This window comes from Anoplopoma fimbria, chromosome 9 (genome assembly GCF_027596085.1).
Source record: "Anoplopoma fimbria isolate UVic2021 breed Golden Eagle Sablefish chromosome 9, Afim_UVic_2022, whole genome shotgun sequence".
NCBI lineage: Eukaryota > Metazoa > Chordata > Actinopteri > Perciformes > Anoplopomatidae > Anoplopoma > Anoplopoma fimbria.
The window spans coordinates 6787306-6806096 of record NC_072457.1 but is presented as its reverse complement, the minus strand read 5'-3'; the positions used below and the strand labels follow the sequence as shown (position 1 = coordinate 6806096).

The window sequence follows — 18791 nt, the reverse complement described above, 5'->3', positions numbered from 1 at the left end:
TATAATCTTAACTGTTACCTCTTGTATGTCTACGTCATTTTAAAGCATATAACTCTAAAATGTTCATATATTTTACTGTATGCCGAGGTCATTGCACTAATCCCTCTAGCACAGTGTGTTTTCAAAGAAATAAAGATACTTAATATTTTAAAATAATGCATCTTCATCAAGAGCAGCTGAAAAACTTAGAAGCTACGGAGGTGTATATATATATGTGTATATATAAACAGTATCGGTATTTGAGTCATATCGGTCCGATAATGACTCAAATGGCTGGATCAGGTATGAGCTACCATTGTTATAATAATTCAGTACATTTAAATCTATTTATTTATTTGTTACGTTTTGTTTTACAAAGTTAGGAAAGGATTTTTTAAGTCAAGCCTGTTGTTGCCTTACTCATAAAATAATTATGAGCCCAATCACTTCCACAGTGACGCCTACAGTTTATTAATTAAACACTAGTATCAACTGGTCAACACTCTTTATCGGCCGATACCCAAAAGCCCAGTTACCGGTATCGGAATTAAAAAGTCACATGGATGTAAAGTTTGAGCACGCACTTTTTTTCGAAGTTAGCTGTTCAGACGTGAACCAGACATTCGTTAGATCAGCTGGACAAAACTTTTATTCACATCACTAGACAGTCATCACAAGTAACAGCATCTCTCTCACACGCACACAGCCACACTGGTGCATACGGGTTAATGCAATCGATGGTAAACCAGTTATCACATAGACCTCCACACATACATTATGGGATCTACACATCTCCTCTGGAGCCACATCAGCAGTAGTCAGAGTAATCCTCCTCCACGTAGTTGGCTGGAAACAACCCCACCTGGAAATACGAGCAGTACAGGTTAAGACAAGACGCCTAAAAACCTATTAGTGTTTTTAAAAAAAAAATAATACTAATTATCTCCGCCAGGAGGATGATAAATTCAACTGTGTGTGTGTGTGTGTCCGTCTGTGAGTGAGCGTGCATCTCTGCAGCTGTCCACAACTATTCTCACATTCCGCTGCAGCAAACCGCATACTATTGTTGGGGTCCAGTTATGGCTTCATGCACAAAGACCTCACGTGGTTGTGGTGACTAACACTTGCTAAGAACACCTATACTTTCCTGTTTTGTAATGCCATTGACTGCCTGCTGACAGCTAACGGAATGGTGGGAGTTTTTAGCCAACAGCTAACTGAAATACCATAAACACCATGCTGCCTATCTCTCGGCCGCTGCTCTGCGGCTTACTTTTGTTGTTTTAGACGGAGTGTTTGGCTAACTGCTAACAGCTAACGGAACAACTATTACTCACACCTCTACACCTGCTCCCTTTCACTATTTTGGACAGTGTATTTGGCTGAACACTATAGCTAATGCAACTACCTGTACACACACTGTTGTACCTCACCGCAACTCATCAGCAGCTGCTATGCTTGGTCAGTTTAATCTTGTTGTTTGGCAGGATTCTAACACGTCTTATAAGACGACTTTGAGCTGATTGCCAGCATTCATCGCGATTGTTTTTAGGTTTCAATGATGTGTGTTTTAAGACGCCTTGCATGCCGTTGGTGTCTTTGTGGAAGGTTAGTAAGTTGTGGGTTGTATTCATTTGGTCACACAAGACAGAAGTGTTAGTTACAGACAGATCTTGGCGGAGATCTGCATTCTACTGTGTGCATGTTTCTAGTTATTTTTATGTTTGCAGTTTCCTCACCCGGCCGTACACTTCTCCTTTCCACCAACCACTGAGACCTTTCTTGGAGAGGATCTTGATGGTGTCTCCTTCCCGCAGCGACAGCTCTGAGCGGTCCCTGGCTGAGAAGTCATACCTGGCCCTCACTGCGCCGAAACTCCTCATGCTGCCTCCTGTCAGAACAGGCCAACGTTGCAACACATAAGCTTCAGAGAAAAGTTTTGGCAAATCACCTTATTCTCTTTCATGCTAAGAGTTTGACGAGAAGATCGATACCACTATATTCTCATTTGACTCCCTGCAAGAAAGCAACTACGCGTATTTCCCAAATTTTCGAACGATTCTTTAAACATGATCATAATAGTTTGAAGTGACAGGGATGTACTGTACCCGGTGTTGTGTTTGGTGTTGTGTGTGGCGTGTGGTTGGGCGAGTTGCTTTGCTCTGGTTGTTTGTAAGGCGTACACAGCGTGGTGTCCACATCCTTGAAGTATTCCTTCAAAGAGTTCTGCTGGTAAAACTCAATCATCTCCTAAACAAAAGAAGAAGAACCGTAATGAGAGGAGAACATGTTTTTACATGTGAGACAGATAGTGATTTTTTCTTTATTTATACAGCACCTTTCAAAACAAAGGTTACAAAAGTGCTGAACAAGATAGAAATGGCAGACAATTTAAAATATTTTAAAGTTATACAACATTGACCAAATAAGAAACACTTGTCAATGATTAATATTAAACAATATCAAATCATTCAAATAATAATTAAGATAAAAGTCAAGAGAATGCCTTCTCTTCAGGCCAAGGACCCATGTGAAAGCATACGTATAAAAACATGTTTTAAAGAGGGATTTAAAGGAGGTTGAGCAGATGACGGACGCAGTTTGACAGGAGGACATAACTCAAAACGTAAAGGGCAGTTTTAGTGTATTTCTACCGTCAGTGTCATCATATCTTAGCCAGATGAGGTTTAAAAAATACTTACGATTAAGCCCTTGAAGGCTTTCTTTTCATTGATGCGGTACAGGCCTTCAGTGGACGTGATCTTAATGTGTCGGATGTCCATGTTGAACCTGGAACAGCAGAAAGGGGATTATGGATTAAAAGGAAGCAGTAAAGCAGGTGCTCTAAGATTAATAAAATGAATACAATTAAAAGGGAAAGTTCAGTGTTTGGGGTATTTCAATTATTTGTCGAGGGTCTGAGAACACAAAGAGGTTGAATATTGAGCATTGTTTAGTTTGAAAGCTGAATGGTGTCGGTGCTCCTATCAAAAGAAGGAAAACAAACATTTCAACTTCTGCAAAGATTAGTGGCTGTTAGTATGAGAACGGTTTACAGATGAGGTACTCGTCCTTTGTTGGAGAACATATATTATCCTGTTTTTGAGAGGAAGTGATACTAGAACTCACAGTCATCCAGCAATTTTGGTTTAGCTAAATCATCATTCTACATTGCTGAGCAAGCATGACTTTGGTCATTTAAAACTGGTTTACAAGCAGGGCTATAACTTTCACTTCTTTTAATCTATTAAACTGCAGATTATTTTTCTTATATTTATCCTTTGGTCCTTAATATGTCAGACAACTGTGAAAAAAAGCTCCCAGAGCTCAATGTCTTCAAATTGCTTGTTTTGTCCGAGCAACAATCAAAAACAAGAAGATATTTCATTCATTTTAATTTAAGACAAATAAGCAGCAAATTCTTATCGTTAAGAAGCTTGGAATAGTTACATAATCGTTTCTACAGCATTTCAACATGTAGCTATACAGTAGGACCTTCTTCACACTGAAATATAGTCATTGAAATGCTGATGGAACAATATTATACTGAATATGACCACGACATCTAAAAATAACCTTCAGTTTTTAACCACATTTAGCCCAATTTTAACCTAGATATATCTTGCCATCTTTCGACTTGTAAGTCGCCAAATCAGCAATTACTGGAAAATCATCTTCAATCTGTAAAGAGAAAATAAACAAAAATACACATTCCTCAAGATTAAATTCCCTCAACCAATACAACTGCAAAGGCTTACTTTATACTGATAGCAAACTCTCCTCCATCTTTCTGCCTCACGAGGAATGTTCCATCGGACCGGGATATTAACAGGTTCTTGGCTGCGGTTCTGTCCATGTTCCCTGCAAACCTTCGAGCACAGTGAGAATCAGAACCTTATTATTTGTTTAAAGCAAGACTATAAATTGTTTAATAGGAAATTATAAAAGTGTCTGTTTCAATAAAATGTTGCTTTAACACTTTACTTTAAGTTACTTTATTTAGCATTTATCATTTTTTGACAAGTGGTTAATGACACACTATTATGTAATTGTACGCAGATATAAGATCATTTCTAACTGCTTATTAAAGTGCAGTATTTATCAGCAGTTATAACTTCTCCTATAGAAATATTCTACATTATTAAAACTGTAGTTTACTGTATTATCATTCTTTATATGTTTATACAACAACCTCTACTTATTGGTGCCCACATGAGTTATAGTTGTTGACAAATACAGTAACAAACACTTTATTAACTATTTATGTGCTGATTATAAATGCTAAACAGGGGGAAGTTAACTTAAGTTACACCAAAAGGTTTTTTCATTTTTATGAAACTGACTGCATTTCTGTTTTTGTTTCATTCCAGTGTCATACTTGATGTTGCCACCAGGAGGCACTAAAGTAACTCATTCTAAATCCAATACATGGATACTTTTCATTGTTAGTTGCTGCATTTTGATTTCCCCTTGAGCTGGTATATCATTGTAATTATGATGAGTATAAAGATTACTCTATACATCCAAAGCTGCTTTAAAAGCACTTTTCACTATCTGGTTCTGTTTTTGTGGCTATTAGGGTTTTCTGTGGTCTAAACTCTTCCTTGTTGCAGTGCACTGCATTACAGGAAGAATTAGAGCCGTGAGGTTAACAAGTTATGTAACCAGGTTCCTGTTGATACTCACCAGTTGAAGCCAGACAAGTCAGAGGTCTGCTTCTGGAAAAAACGGGTGAGAACACACAGACGTTAGATTTAAAGCAAAAGGTCTCCAATCAGAGCGGTAACTTTTCTTCACTTCCTACACTGCTGATGTTGGTTTCAGTAACACTTTTTTCAGTATTTTCAGTTTGGTGCAGGGTGTCTGGTATTCAGGAGAGCATCTTGGCTCGTGGTTCGTACTCACAGAGATGTAGGGCTGAACTTTTTGGCAGGGGAACCATCCCATTTGACCAACCGTGAGGTTCCTTCCCTGAGTGTCACAAACAACAGCAAATCACATGACCGGACCGGGTAGGACCAAGCAGTCATTGCAACATATAAATGACTCATAAGATCAACATGAACAAGTCATTTATAAACAAACCACCACCCTAAAACAAATGACTCGTGCAGATCTGAGAGAATTTACACCAAATTTGTATGGCACTATTACTAAGGAAGTCTTGTAAAGTTTGAAACAACTGAAGTGATGAAAAATAACTGTTTGTTTGAGAGTAAAAGATGAATCATAAAATTGTGGATCCAACAGTACAAAAGCTGAAAGCCAGTGTTTTGCAGGCTTTAGCCCTTTTACTACAAAGACTTCACATTACTTACAATTTTACAGAACAAACCTAAGGTCTGTTTTACCCTCTATTTGAGCTCATTTAAAATGAACTTGCAGAGAAAACTGACAGTCAGGAACAAAAAAATAAATTACTTTTAGTTTCTCTGGTTGGTTTTTTTTACGAGGTAACATAGTTAAAGTCAGTGAAAGCAGGAAATGTACTTGTTGAGGAAGATTCAACATCAAAGACCTGAAAGGCTGCTGAACCAGAAGACGCCTTTTCAGAATCCATTTTTACTTATTTTTGTGAATCCAATGATGTTTGACAAATCACAAATATTCACAAGTGAAGTTTCCACATGCACTTGAATGCACCATCAGGTAAACAAAAAGACCCAGACCTAAATGTCCCCTCTTATATATATATATATATATATATATATATATATATATGAGGTTAAATAAATAAATAAATCATTCAACCATAATATAACTGACAAAGAAAGAAAATCCACGCATCGACCTTCAAACTACGGTGTGCTTTTGTGAAAATGAAGAGCAGTAATGTAAATGTCAGTCATCTTTTTTCAAAGCAGGTGTTACTAATAACTTTGACGATGGCTCTGTTCGATTCAACCCTGAAACTGAAGAAGCTAAATGGAATTCAGCCATTGGGTTTGATTTATTTTCCATATCAGAACCTTTTAAATGAATCACGAGTGCTGGTTGGGCCCGAGGGAGGAAGTGGAACGAGATTCAGGGAGGAAAATGACAAAAGAGACTGAAAGAGACAAAAGCATCTTACACCTACACACAAACCACAGGAAGCGGGGTTTGAAAACACAACAGAATAACGCGTGAACCCCCGCCCCGTCAGAGTGTATACGCTGGTATTTGGTTTTTAACGCTACCTCCCACCATGGCAGCTCTGCATCCGCCCGGGTCAGCTCAATGATGTCACCTCTGGAGAGGTGAAGCGGTTGGCCAAAGCCCACGGGGGGTGGAGGCAAGCCATAATACTCTTGACACACCTCCATCTTAGGAAATCCTGAGAGAGTGAGGAGGAGGAGGAGGAAGAAGAGGAGGAGACGTTGAGATTTGCGGTAGGAGATCTGACGGGCAGTGCAAGAACTTTGACTCCATCAAGTATTTCATTTAGTCTTGAGCATTTAGGGGGTTGTTGTGGAGAGGAGATTTGACACGACACATCAGATAAAAATATGCTGTTTTAACATTATTTATTTCTAATTAATTCAGAACGAAAAGCTCACAGTGATAAATAACAAATCCGTCATGTGAAGACCTAACAGACTTAGCTCGGGCTATGCAACTCCAGTGTCTAACCCATTTTTTACCCCTGATTCTAGGCCCAAATGTAGTGGTAATAAGACCCAAAGTCTGTTTTACACTCACTTCAAATAGGACTGACGGTTCAAGATACTTTGTGGAGACTAACAGGGGCTATATGGAGCCTATGTAATATTTCAAATTGAATCTCTGCAAGCCTTTTTCAATTGACGGTTGATTGCACCAAATGTACAGATCTCCTTAATTGCATTTATCACCTAGATCTCCCTCACATTTTCTGGAAAATTTGGTTGTGTCATAATCATCATATGATTAAACTACTTAATAGAAAATGAATACTCTGTGATTTTAACCCTTCTGCTCTTGGATAAACTTTTCTGCCTCACTATAGATGGAGGCGTCCTCTGCCTGCATTACAAGTGAATTATTAAAATGCCTTAACTGTAAATGTCTCTAGGGGAGTTTAAATTTAATGTAATGTAATTTCTTACCAATGCTGGAATGTCTGGAGGATTTCAGTGGTTTGATCTGGAGGAACAAAAGACAAAAACAAAATTGGAGAAACCGTACCTCAAGTTTTATCTATTTGTGCAAGTTAACTAACAAAAGGGAATTTAATTGCTGTGTAAAACAGTGTGCATGGAGAGGAAAAAAGTCCAACAAGGGCTTATTCATCACCTCGGCCTGAATTATATAAACCTTTCCACAATGTCAAAGATAAAATGTAGTCTTACCTTCTTCACAGTACCGGCATGATCTGTAATTTAAAGATGACAATTTAATGTGAGAGAGGAGATACTTACGCTAATTAGAAGTACTTAACACACGCTCATAAACGTACCTGAGTTTCGTCCGCAGGCAGGAACTCTGCCTAAACACTCTTTATGTGCAGCCATTTTACAGCGAGTGCAGCGATAGCCCTGGAAAAATATCCCTCTGCAGAAGAGAGATAGATGGATTCAAATGTTTTGAAGAAAAATTGGAGCTAAGAGACAAACTGAGAGAAACAGCTAGTGAGATGAAGTACCTTAACAGCATGGAGCAGGCCTTGCAGGAGGTGGTTTCCTCGAAGCAGTGCATCTGGAAGTCGTGGTTGTTGGCTGTGGAGTTATCTGGACACATATTCGACCTGCAAACATGCACAAGTGTTGAACTGTTTTAACAACGCCAGGGTGACAAGCATTCACAGAGCTGGTTTTTTTTAAGAAAGTCAAGCAATTGTTGTTGCCCCCAGCCAAAAGAGCATCTATTTGGTATTCCTGAGACTGAAGAAGCCAACAACAGCAGCAGCAGCAAAAAAGATCTGATCGCAAATAACTATCTACAAATCAAAAAAAAATGTGCATTTCCTTTAGTGTTAAGCAATCAGCAAAGACGCAGCACAAGACCGTGCAGCTAACATTTTGCAAGTCAGTTACTGTCAACAGCTATAGACAGAGATAAACCCATTTAGTGGTATTTCTATTCTGATGTATTTCACATGTTATATTTACTGAGTAATCAGTTAAATAAAATATTTGACGAACTTAAAACTGCATTAACCGACAAATCTGTTGCCACTTGAAGGCAGCATAAACAAACTTTTAAATTTTTTTATTTCCACGTGTGTACATGTGTGATAACTCACTGAGCCATCTCAAACTGTTCCAGCCATTTCTTCTTCATATCTCTGGTTTTGAAGTATAAATCGAATCCACACCCCCCGTTGCAGTCCAGCAGGAGGAACAAAAAGGACCACTGTTCACAAACACACACTGTTAGCTTTATCAATGCTTTAAAGATGTACTGTCTGGTATAACAGGTGCTACAGAGAAGTACAAAGACCTTCTTATTGTCCTTTTCTCCCGTGGTTTCGTCTCGTATCTGGTAGTACTGTAGTTCAATGAGCTCCTTCAGCTCAAACGTCTCTCCGCTCTTCTTCTTACAGATAAACATGGCCTTATCGAAGAGGAACGCATACCTGAGGAACAGCCACAGATGCAACAACAGGTCAAACATATGGCATTAACACATGAGAGATACACTGACACACACAAACAACACACACCTGTCCTGTTTGGACTTTTTCTCCGGGCTGCAGACCTTCAGCTCTCCGTCGATCTTGGGCCGACCATAGAAAGCTAGAGACTGAGTCTGAGGAGCAGAGGAGAGGTGAGGATGATCAGTAAAATATTAAATAAAAGCCTTTAAATATTAAAAAAGAATCATGTGACCTCACCATGTTTTCTATGGACAACTGGAAGGTGGTGATCTGTCGGATGATCTCGTTGTCTCGCTTCACCTCGTTCACACACATCGCTAAGTCCTGCAAACACGCACACATACATTAATTAATAAGTGTTTAAATATCCTAAATTAAGGTTGGTGATTGACATATGCACTTACTCTCATGGCGTCAAGAGCTGTGCGGAGGTTGTCCTTGTCTGTAGCGTCAGTGGTGTGCTTCATCAGCTCCTGAAGGCACAAACAGACAAAGAATTGATACAAAATGGGAAAATGAACATGCATGAATTATTATATATTATATTAGTAGATAACTATTACTCATACATTATGCTAAAAGCGAGATTTTACTGTTGTAGTTGGATGTGGTGGAGCTATTTTGTGTAGGACTGCAGCTACTGATTATTTCTATTATGGATTAATCTGCTGATTTATTTTCCCTGTCAATGGATTGATTGTTTGGTTTGTAAAACTTCTGAATTGGTGAGGAAAGCTTGTCACAATATCCCAGAGCACAATGTTACACAGTGTAACAAAACACAAATGTTGTTTATAGACCTCAAAACTATTCTAAATAAATCTAAATAATTAAAAGGAAAAGCAGCAAATCCATGAAATGTTTTAGTTTCCCATAAATTTTCTGTCATTCCACATGTTGCTGTAAACTGTACTTGTATGGTATAAGACAACATCATATTTCATACGTGCAAAAATCTGAATTTGTAAAGTAACTGAAGCTGTCAGATAAATTTACAATATTTTAAAATGTGGAATAGAAGTATAAAGTGACTCGAAAACAAAAGACTCAAGTAAATTACAAGTCCCTCAAATTTGTACTTTTACATTCCATCAATGCTTCACACAAACACACACACACACACACACACACACACACACACACACACACACACACACACACACACACACACACACACACACACACACACACACACACACACACACACACACACACACACACACCTGTACAAACATACCTGTAACAGCAGGTGATATTTCAGGACCCTCTGCATTGGGACCATGAGTAAATCCCTGAGAGAAAAACGTCGACTATTTGCTCTGTTTGAACACTCCTGAAAGAGAGAGAGATAAAGAGAGCGATAGTGAGAGAGAGAGAGAGAGAGTGATAGAGAGATAGTGAGAGAGACAGAGAGAGAGAGAGATAATGAGAGAGAGAAACAGAGTGAGAGAGAGAGAGAGAGATAGTGAGAGAGAGAGAATGAGAGAGAGAGAAACAGAGTGAGAGAGAGATAGTGAGAGAGAGATAGTAAGAGAGAGAAGTAGAGTGAGAGAGAGAGAAAGTGAGAGAGAGAGAAAAAGTGAGAGAGAGAGAGAAAGTGAGAGAGAGAGAAAAATAGTAAGAGAGAGAGAGAGAGAGAGAGAGAGAAGTAGAGAGAGAGAAACAGAGTGAGAGAGAGATGGTGAGAGAGAGAGAGATAGTAAGAGAGAGAAACAGAGTGAGAGAGAGAGAGAGAGAGAGAGAGAGAGAGAGATGGGTGGGTGGGTGGGAGTAAACACCTGCAGTTAACCATAGTTGTGTTAAGAGGATGTTGTGCAGCAGACTCAACCTTCCCAAACCAAAACCAAAACCAAACAGAAAATTCCCCAGTAGAGCAAACAGCATTTCCCACGGAGACCATCGTTTATAAAGGTTACGGCCAGTTTATACTTTTTGTGTATCAGTGTGTCATTTCCTCACCTCCAGTTTCATTCTGATGTCCTCCCTCGTATTCGAAAGCTTGTCCAGGTGTTTTGTCGCCGTTTCCACCTGACTACAGTAACGACCGTACAGTAAAAGCCTGAAGGGGGGGGGGAAGTGTATTAGAACATATTATAACATACATGTATTCCTAGTGTAACTGTACAACAGTGTGTTGTGTACCTCTCCTTGTACTTCAGGAACACCTGGTGCAGGTTCTTGGCTCCGTAATCGAGGATGGAGCTCCGGACCTCCTCCAACAAATTACGATGAGTGTCGGCCAAATCCTACAAATACAAATACACAGAAAGATACATTTAAACAAGGCTGAATACATAAATGTTAACATGAACTGTACACGTGAACAGGTATGTAGATAATCTCCTCCCGTACCTCTATGTTGATGAAGATACTCTCCATGTCTGCAGCCTGGAGAAACTTTTGAAGAGGCTTCATAAAGTGCTGCACAAATATACAGAAGACATGGTTGTTACTCTCCCTTTAAATGTGCAAAGAAATGCATGCTTGTGTGTCCATGTGTTTAAATACATGGATCTCCTTTCATCAGATTGAAAAACGTGTGCACACCAGTAATATGGATTCCAGTGTATCCGAGTATTTCTCTTCCGTTTGTCTGATCTCCTGCAGGCAGCACTCTCGTTTGTCTACTCCGGTCTTCTGATGCTGCAGGAACACACACGAAAAAATGTCAAATGAAGCACAGAGGGACCAGAAAAGGGCCATTTTATGTTAATCTTTACATATGTTAACTATAAAGGACATCATTTGTAGCATAAATCATAATGGTTATTCAATTCAAGTATTTTTTGCTACTGCATGCAGAATTTTTTGCTGTTTTTGGAAGCAATTTGTTCCATTTGTTTCACATAAAAAACAGTAGAAACAATAGTCCAATTGATGCATACATATTTGATAAAATACTGGCATTTTTCCCCCTTGAGGCCCTTTTATTTCTAACCCCGACTCTCCTGAGGCCTCATTTACACCAGCAACCATAGCGTCTCATAGCCAGCTTGTGCTTTTATGAATTATGGAGCTGGGTGACATTTCCACATAATGTATTTATTGAATGGGGCTGCTATCGGAAGTTTTCTGTTAAAGTAGATCCTATTGCAAAAAAATTCTGGTTTGCATCAGTGGTTCCTAAACTGGGTGTCATATGGAGATGATTAAAAGGATAGGAAAGCAAAAAGAAATATTTCTGCAATGCAAAATTGTCTTTATTTTCAATGTGTCCTCTAATCTTTGCAAATTACTGAATAGTTGACTTACTAAAGAAAAGATATAAACGTGACAAGAGATCTCAAGTAAAAAAAAAAGCTTAATTTTAAGGGGTTCTGGTCACAATTGTTGGAAAACACTAATTTGGATCATCAGACAGAGACTGGACCATGGATTTCTGAACAGCTGTGGTCAAAAACAGACCTGGTTGCCAAAACAAAGCCAAAACCCTCCTTTTAATCTTAGGTTCACTCACAGTTTCAGGTTGTTCATCCGTCCTCATTAAGTCTTCATAGATCTCGTCTCCTTCGTTCTCCTCGTCCTCCACGAAGTCGTACAAGTCATCATCCTCGTCCACCGTGTCACTGATACACAAGATACATATCATCATAGTGTTATTCTTCATTAAAATCCCAAACTGAAAACATCACATTCTCAATCCAAAGAGAGCTTCTCAAGTTATTAGCAAACACAGAGGGGGACTCTGCTGTACGTATTTTAAATTGACAATAATCTTCATCCTCAAGATGATTATTTTAACATTATTGAGAAAAAGACTTACTCTATCTGGTCGGACAGGCCGCTGTAGATCTCATCATCAGGAGTGCATCCTTCCAGAGGGAAAGGCCTGGAGGTGGGGAAAGTATGTGTTTGTATGCAATGGTGGTAAAGTAAGAACAGTGTGACAATATGTTTAAAATATATCCATTAAAATTGAGGTTAAATCTGCAAAACTTTCCAACTAAATATAGTCCAGCTTGAACAGACAGAGGGAAGTTGTTTTTCTGTTGTTATCAGTTACTTCTACTTTGGAGCAAAAAAAACACAGCCTCTGCTCCATGAAGTCAATTACATTTATAAATCTCTATTGATTCCTCATGTTTCGATCACATTCAGAGTGGCATGCCAACAAAGGACTTAGCATTTATTAGCAGTACTTAAACATTTAATGAATAGTTTATTTCACACACACTTGTGGTTGTAATTGCTTATTAATGTATTTGTCATCATCTATAACTCCTCTTATAGGAACCCATAAGAGGAGGGTGGTGTGTAAAAAGATAATGAATGACAATTTAGCACTGGTGGCATGTAACTAAGTACATTTCGTCAAGTATTGTACTCTTTTGAGGTATTAACGTTCCTTCGTAGTTTTCACTCCACTACATTTTGACACCTTTTCTTATTAGCTACTTTACATATTCAGATTTTTAACACCAAATAAGTAAATAAAGTAGTTAAGTTTGGCTCCAGGTTTAGGTATGATTACACAATAATGCAGCAATAATCATCATGCAACAATATAATATATAGCAATATGAAATGAGCCATTCTGCATAATAAGTACTTTCTGGACTTTAAGTTTGATGCAAATACTTTTGTACTTCTTCCACCATTTCAATATCGTGAAATAAAATTTGAATAATATAGCATATTTCTTAAACACTTAAAAGTGTCCTTATATCTGTGTACAACTACATCAATCCGTGTTATAACGCATCTATAAAGTATTAGATTAGATCCTGATGAGCAGGTGGCACCTTGTATATGAATGTGTGTGTGAATGTTGGCATGTGGTGTACGGCGCTTTGAGTGGCTGGTCAGAAAGGCACATTGTCACCACATTTCTTAGTACTGCTTATACATGCTAAACAGATGGTCATGAAGTAAGGTGTTATATAAAAAAACCCCAAAAAAAACAGCATTAACACTTCGATTACAAAACAGAGGAAGGAAGTTACTTACTGGAATCCTTTTTGTGTAGCAATGAACGAATGAGAGAGGATGGACAGAGTGTCTATAACCTGCCACACACACAGAGAGACACACACACGTTTATAGATTACACAGACACACAGCCTATCAGAGACACTGTCAGAGAGTTGTTTCACACCTTATACATTGACGCTGAATAATTCTCCTCTGACCTGGTTTCACACTTATTCTAGCACTATTTGACTGTTTAAGTGAGAACTGCAGTATCACGATGAGTGATCTCAGATAAACAATTTCATGAGAGATGTGATCAAAAACTAGCTCAAAGATGTTACACTGCCATCCGAATGAAACTGACTTTTTGGGGGGGTTGATTAAGCAACACCGTGCATCTGTGAACTCTAATATCTCTCTCTGGACTTGGTGTTATGTTTTTGAATGTTTTATAATGTCTCCCTTTACAAAATCACCTTTGACTTTTGTTACAGTTAGAACTTTCTCCAGAGTTGCAGTGAAATACACAAAACAAGTCCTTTTTCAGACAGAAAAATTAAAAGAAGGTGGGCCTGTCATGACACTTTTAGATATAAGAAATAAACAGGCTGTCCAAAGAAAGAACATATTTCTCAGTCAGTACTGCTGATCTGTTAGTCTGATGTTTCTAATTTCATTCAAGACAATAATAAGAGGAAAGAATTAACAAGAAGTGAGAGTGTGAAGGAGAAGTTTAGGGGAAAAAAACATTTGAATAGACTGGTTTACAGTCATACTGCCATCTGATTAGCAGAATTTGAAAGTTAGAAATGTTGGACTTTCTAAAGCTTTCGGGTGGACAATAACATAAGAAGTTTGGCATCACCCTCATGTTTGCCCGTTAAATATGAAGAGTTGGAAATGAATATCCTAAAAATGTGGGGAGAGAAAAGTTTCAGAAGCTACTTGAAGCAGCTGATTGGCTTAGCTTAGCACTCTGGAAACACTGTAATTGTTGTGCACATGGCAATAAAGAACTCAAACAAAATCCACCAACCTATCTTTAAATCTCATTAAAAGGAAACTTATATTTTGTTTGTTAAATCTGCACAAAATGGAATTGCAGAAACGCAAAAGTTGTTTTGGAGGAAAATGTACCGGACTAATTATGGACACACAACCACCTTTAAATGCTGAGTTGTCGTTTATACGCAACTATATTTTTAAATGCAAGACTTTAAAGATTCTTTATTTGATATTCAGAGCATTAATATAGCAGCAAAGAATAATTGTATTCAACAACTAAGATATAGTGGAGTGAAGTCTACCTGATTAGAGAATTAAGTCACTCTCCCTGCACTTGTGCTATTTAGTGCATGTTAGTGCATCCGAGTGAGCCTCACAGGTTAGCTCACCGCAGCCGCTTTGCACTCATACGGCTCTGAACACTTCAGACACTTCAGAGTACACCATGCTAGTGTGTTTTCAGTTTTTTCTTGTACTGGTTGACTGACTGGAAGCAGTTCTGTAAAACGAGAAGCTCGGTGACAGTAACTGCCCGTAAACTAAACAAAAAGAACGTGAACTGTAAAAATAGTCCACACTAAGTCTCTAAGACTCCACAAGTGGAGTTCCACCTCCTGACGCATTTTGTTCTTAAAGAATTTGCTTCCTCTTTTTTGTACATTCAAGTGCACATTTCCAATCTCCTTTTGTTCACATTAAACTGCTGTGACTGCACTGCACCGAAAGTGAAAGAGAACTGTGAAATACTGAATTCATACGTTCACTCAGCCGCTTCAATTAGAGAATCACCAAAGTTCTTCCTGTTAAGGCTTTGTGGGTGTCTGCAAGCTGCAGTGAGGAGTTAGGACTCTGTTCACCCTTCTGACTTCTACCGTAATGACTGTAGTATGATGGGACAATGTGTTGCCCTTATACATTACTGTACTGCACTGAAATGGATGGATGGATAGGGAAAGATGAAGTGGTGTTATACCTTTGCAAAGTCTCGAACATCAAACAGGTCAAAGGCTTCAAACAGTTCACTCTTTTTCAGGTGAAACTTCTCCTGACAAACTCCCAGAAACGTCCGGATGTTCTTCAGGCACAGGAACTAAAAACAAACACAAATGTTACTTTATTTTTTATTAAAACGGTTAGTTGATCCACAATCCATTTATCTATCTAAGAGTTCATGTCATGAACGTGATTACAGCCACGCTAGAGCATCTGTCAAGGTTGTGCTTGTTACTTAAGCTGAATGCTAACATGAGTATGCTAACATGAACACAATGGCAAAGTCAAATATGTTTAGCAGGGATAATGTTTACCATGTTCACCCTTATAGTGCAGCATGGGAGCGTTATTACATCGCTGATTAGCCTGAAAATGTCAGTAATATTGCAGGTATCCAGTCAAAAACTGGCAATATTCAGCGTAAACATACCCACAATTCCTTGATAACTACAAACTAGACTAAACATTTAAAAAGACAAATAATGTGTTGTTACAAACAAACAGAAGATGAACGTGAAGCAGGAATAAATACAGCACATCCAGTAAAACAACCAGACCTGATAGATATTGTTGAACATTGCAAGCTCAAAGTATTGCTGTCTTTCTAATGAGCAGTTTTTCTCACATTAAGTGACATAGATTCTAAATAAATAGTTGCACAAAGTGCTCATAAGTGCTGCTGAGCCACACGGACCACAGGAAGGCGAAGAGCAATGAACTAACTCGGGGGAATGTCTCATACTAAGAGAAGCAGAATGAAGGGCTTTTTTATTTTACAACAAAATATACCTACAAAAGAAACCACAGAGAGTGCAGTGCACAGTATATGTCTGACCACCATGTCACACATATGTTGTTTTACATAACTTCCTGAAGCAGCTGCTCTCTCTCTCTCTCTCTCTCTTTCTCTCTCTCTCTCTCTTGCTCACTTCTGCGTCTCTGTCTGTTCAGCAGTGGGAAATGCGGAACTCTAATTTGAGAAAAGGGGAAACGTTGAGTTCTAACTGATACTGCTGCACACATCGAAGCACATTCCCTGCAGCACAGCGTAGCGTTGCAAGAGCAATGGGAAGATCCTCTGCTTGTGTAACAGCATCAGGTGTGTGTGTGTGTGTGTGTGTGTGTGTGTGTGTGTGTGTGTGTGGGTACACGTCAGAGTGGACTCCCGTCTTCTGTTAATCATCGGATGTTTCTTAACCACTCTTGACCTTATAGGACATCCCAGAGTTTCACATACACGTGTCAAAGCACTGTAACCCATGGACACACACACACACACACACACACACACACACACACACACACACACACACACACACACACACACACACTTTTAGGACATCACGGCGAGTCCTATCATTCATGATCAAGAGGACTTCCCTCGGCACATTTAGGCCAATCTTTCACACGACTTTGTCTCACAGCATGACTTTGAATTCTCTCCTCTGAGCTTGAGTGCTTGTTTATTAGTTAGCGTGATGTTTTTCATGAAAGGCAGTCCATGATCCAAGTTTTAAGTGTGGATCCAGATACCGGTAAACCCTGGTGTTTTACTAGAAAAGTTTCATAAAATGAAAAGATCGATGCCACTCTCAAGCCTGTAGCTGGTTAGCTTAGCCAGCTAGCTTGGTTCTGCTCAAAGGTGACAGAATCCGCCTACCAACCACCTTCAAAGCTCAACTCATTACATCTTGTTTGTCTGTTCTATTCAATAAGATGAGCTTAGCTTAGCATTACGACGGTAAACAGGGGGAAACAGCTTGGGTGGTTCTTCACAGATCACTCAACATATATCTTGTTTGTTTGATCTATACAAATAAAACACCAAAATGCAAAAAAATATGACAATTAGCCTTTTCACAGTGGGTGAAATGTCGGGTTGTTTCCTGGCTGAGAGCAGTTGTCAGGCTACAGAAAGTTGCAGGAAATTGTAAAGATATAACAGCATTTAAAATATTCTTTATAATGTGGTAATTAGTGAGCTTTGGAGGTGCTGGTGGGCAGATTTTGTTTGACTTCAAATCAGTCAGGCAAGCTTTTATCCCCCTCTATTCAAAACCAATTTAAAGTATACTGACAAGCTTTTTTTTCATTCTTTAAAAAATATATAAAATAAAACTTTTAAAGTTAAATAATATAGATTTAGGCCTCTCAGCAAGCCATCTCGTTGTTTCTCTTTTTCAGTTCTTCATCATCATCCCCTTCTCAATCTCTACACCTCTACAATCCCCTGATTGTTAAAGATATAGATTACGGTATTTCCCTATCGGACCCCTTGGAGCGTCAGTCCTGCCTCCTGGTCGCTATGGAAATGGCCTATGGAAATAGATCAGGAAAAGGTTTGTGTGTGTTTGTGTGACTGTGGGTGTTACCTGAGACATCTGTGGTCGCAAGTTGATCTCTCTCAGGTTGACGGCCTGAGGCAGCATGTTGTTGAGCAACTGGCAGAGCAGCACGCCATCTCTCAGCGCCTGAGCCAGGTCACACACCTGGCAAACGCACACGCACACGTAAAATCAGACTGAGGAACCGAACCGAGACAGGGATGAGTGTTGACGTGCAGGTGTGTGTACTGTACGTGACACAGATGATTTACCTGGGCGCTCTCCCATGTGACCCGGTGGTTCTCAGGAAGAACTCGACAGTCAATCAACCACACCGCACACTGCCGCCACAACTCCATCTTTGCTTTCTGATGGATAGATTAACCGGTTGGCACAACAGATATATATTTTCAGTAACCAGTGACCACTATCACTCTGTGCAACATCCAGTAGTCAGTCAGATCAAGTTAACGCTCTCATGACAATCAGAGAGGAGTTAGCTCACAAGAAGACAGAAACAAAAACATGTATTCTCACACTGAATGTTTTCACTGTCTGAATTCACAGATACAAAATCCTCTTGAAGTTTGATAACCTTTGCCCCTCCATAACACAAATAAATCAGCTCTAAATCTCACTTTGTGACAGTTTAACTTCTCCCATTATCCAAAGTTAACTGGAATCTGGATATGTAAATTATTGATGATGTATTTAGTCGGAAACCAAAGCAGTCGCTCTCACTCCGTCCTTTCAGTGAAATATTGAAGCAGCCCTCTTGAAACCCAGTAGAATAACAAAAAAACAAACTACTCCACTAGATAACTTAATACTTTTCTAACTGCAGATCAGTGTGGGATCACTACTACATTCAGCTCTCACCTTCAGTTTCTCCTGGCTGTTCTCAGTCTTCTCTCACGACGTTCTCCTCCTCTCATTATCTCATTATCAGACTTCGGCGCTCTCGTTCTGCCTCTCTTCCGTGGTGGGTGTTCTGCAGAGCTGCACTGTGTCGAAGACTTTTA

The 18791-nt window shown here is 39.1% G+C and overlaps 1 protein-coding gene across 4 annotated transcripts; it reads right to left on the bottom strand.

Moving 5' to 3' along the window:
* Positions 1 to 54: 54 nt before the first annotated feature.
* On the bottom strand, positions 55 to 18791 carry LOC129095252 (proto-oncogene vav-like). Of its 4 annotated transcripts, none has more exons than XM_054603624.1 (29): positions 18649 to 18784; positions 18042 to 18137; positions 17818 to 17934; positions 15426 to 15542; positions 13484 to 13542; positions 12300 to 12365; positions 11994 to 12102; positions 11084 to 11179; positions 10889 to 10957; positions 10679 to 10782; positions 10496 to 10595; positions 9774 to 9869; positions 8941 to 9009; positions 8774 to 8860; positions 8603 to 8688; positions 8380 to 8515; positions 8183 to 8292; positions 7583 to 7684; positions 7397 to 7491; positions 7290 to 7312; positions 7047 to 7083; positions 6159 to 6295; positions 4885 to 4950; positions 4666 to 4694; positions 3738 to 3848; positions 2682 to 2769; positions 2088 to 2229; positions 1719 to 1870; positions 55 to 841 (listed from the first exon to the last, which is right to left on the bottom strand). In XM_054603624.1, exons 2-29 carry the CDS (start codon positions 18126 to 18128, stop codon positions 788 to 790), a joined length of 2544 nt encoding a protein of 847 aa, XP_054459599.1. In that variant the 5' UTR covers positions 18129 to 18137; positions 18649 to 18784; the 3' UTR covers positions 55 to 787. The 4 variants fall into 4 exon arrangements, 3 of the variants coding, with proteins under 3 accessions (XP_054459599.1, XP_054459598.1, XP_054459600.1); XM_054603623.1 differs by having other exon boundaries at positions 4666 to 4697; positions 18649 to 18783; XM_054603625.1 differs by having other exon boundaries at positions 4666 to 4697; positions 6279 to 6295; positions 18649 to 18783.

Excerpts from the sequence above, each read along its gene's own strand:
- LOC129095252 (XM_054603623.1), bottom strand. The coding sequence starts at position 18,128 with ATGGAGTTGTGGCGGCAGTGTGCGGTGTGGTTGATTGACTGTCGAGTT. Across the intron at positions 12,103-12,299 it reads GGCCTGTCCGACCAGATAGA|TGACACGGTGGACGAGGATG; the intron begins GTAAGTCTTTTT and ends CTTGTGTATCAG. Across the intron at positions 7,685-8,182 it reads GAACAGTTTGAGATGGCTCA|GTCGAATATGTGTCCAGATA; the intron begins GTGAGTTATCAC and ends GCATGTTTGCAG.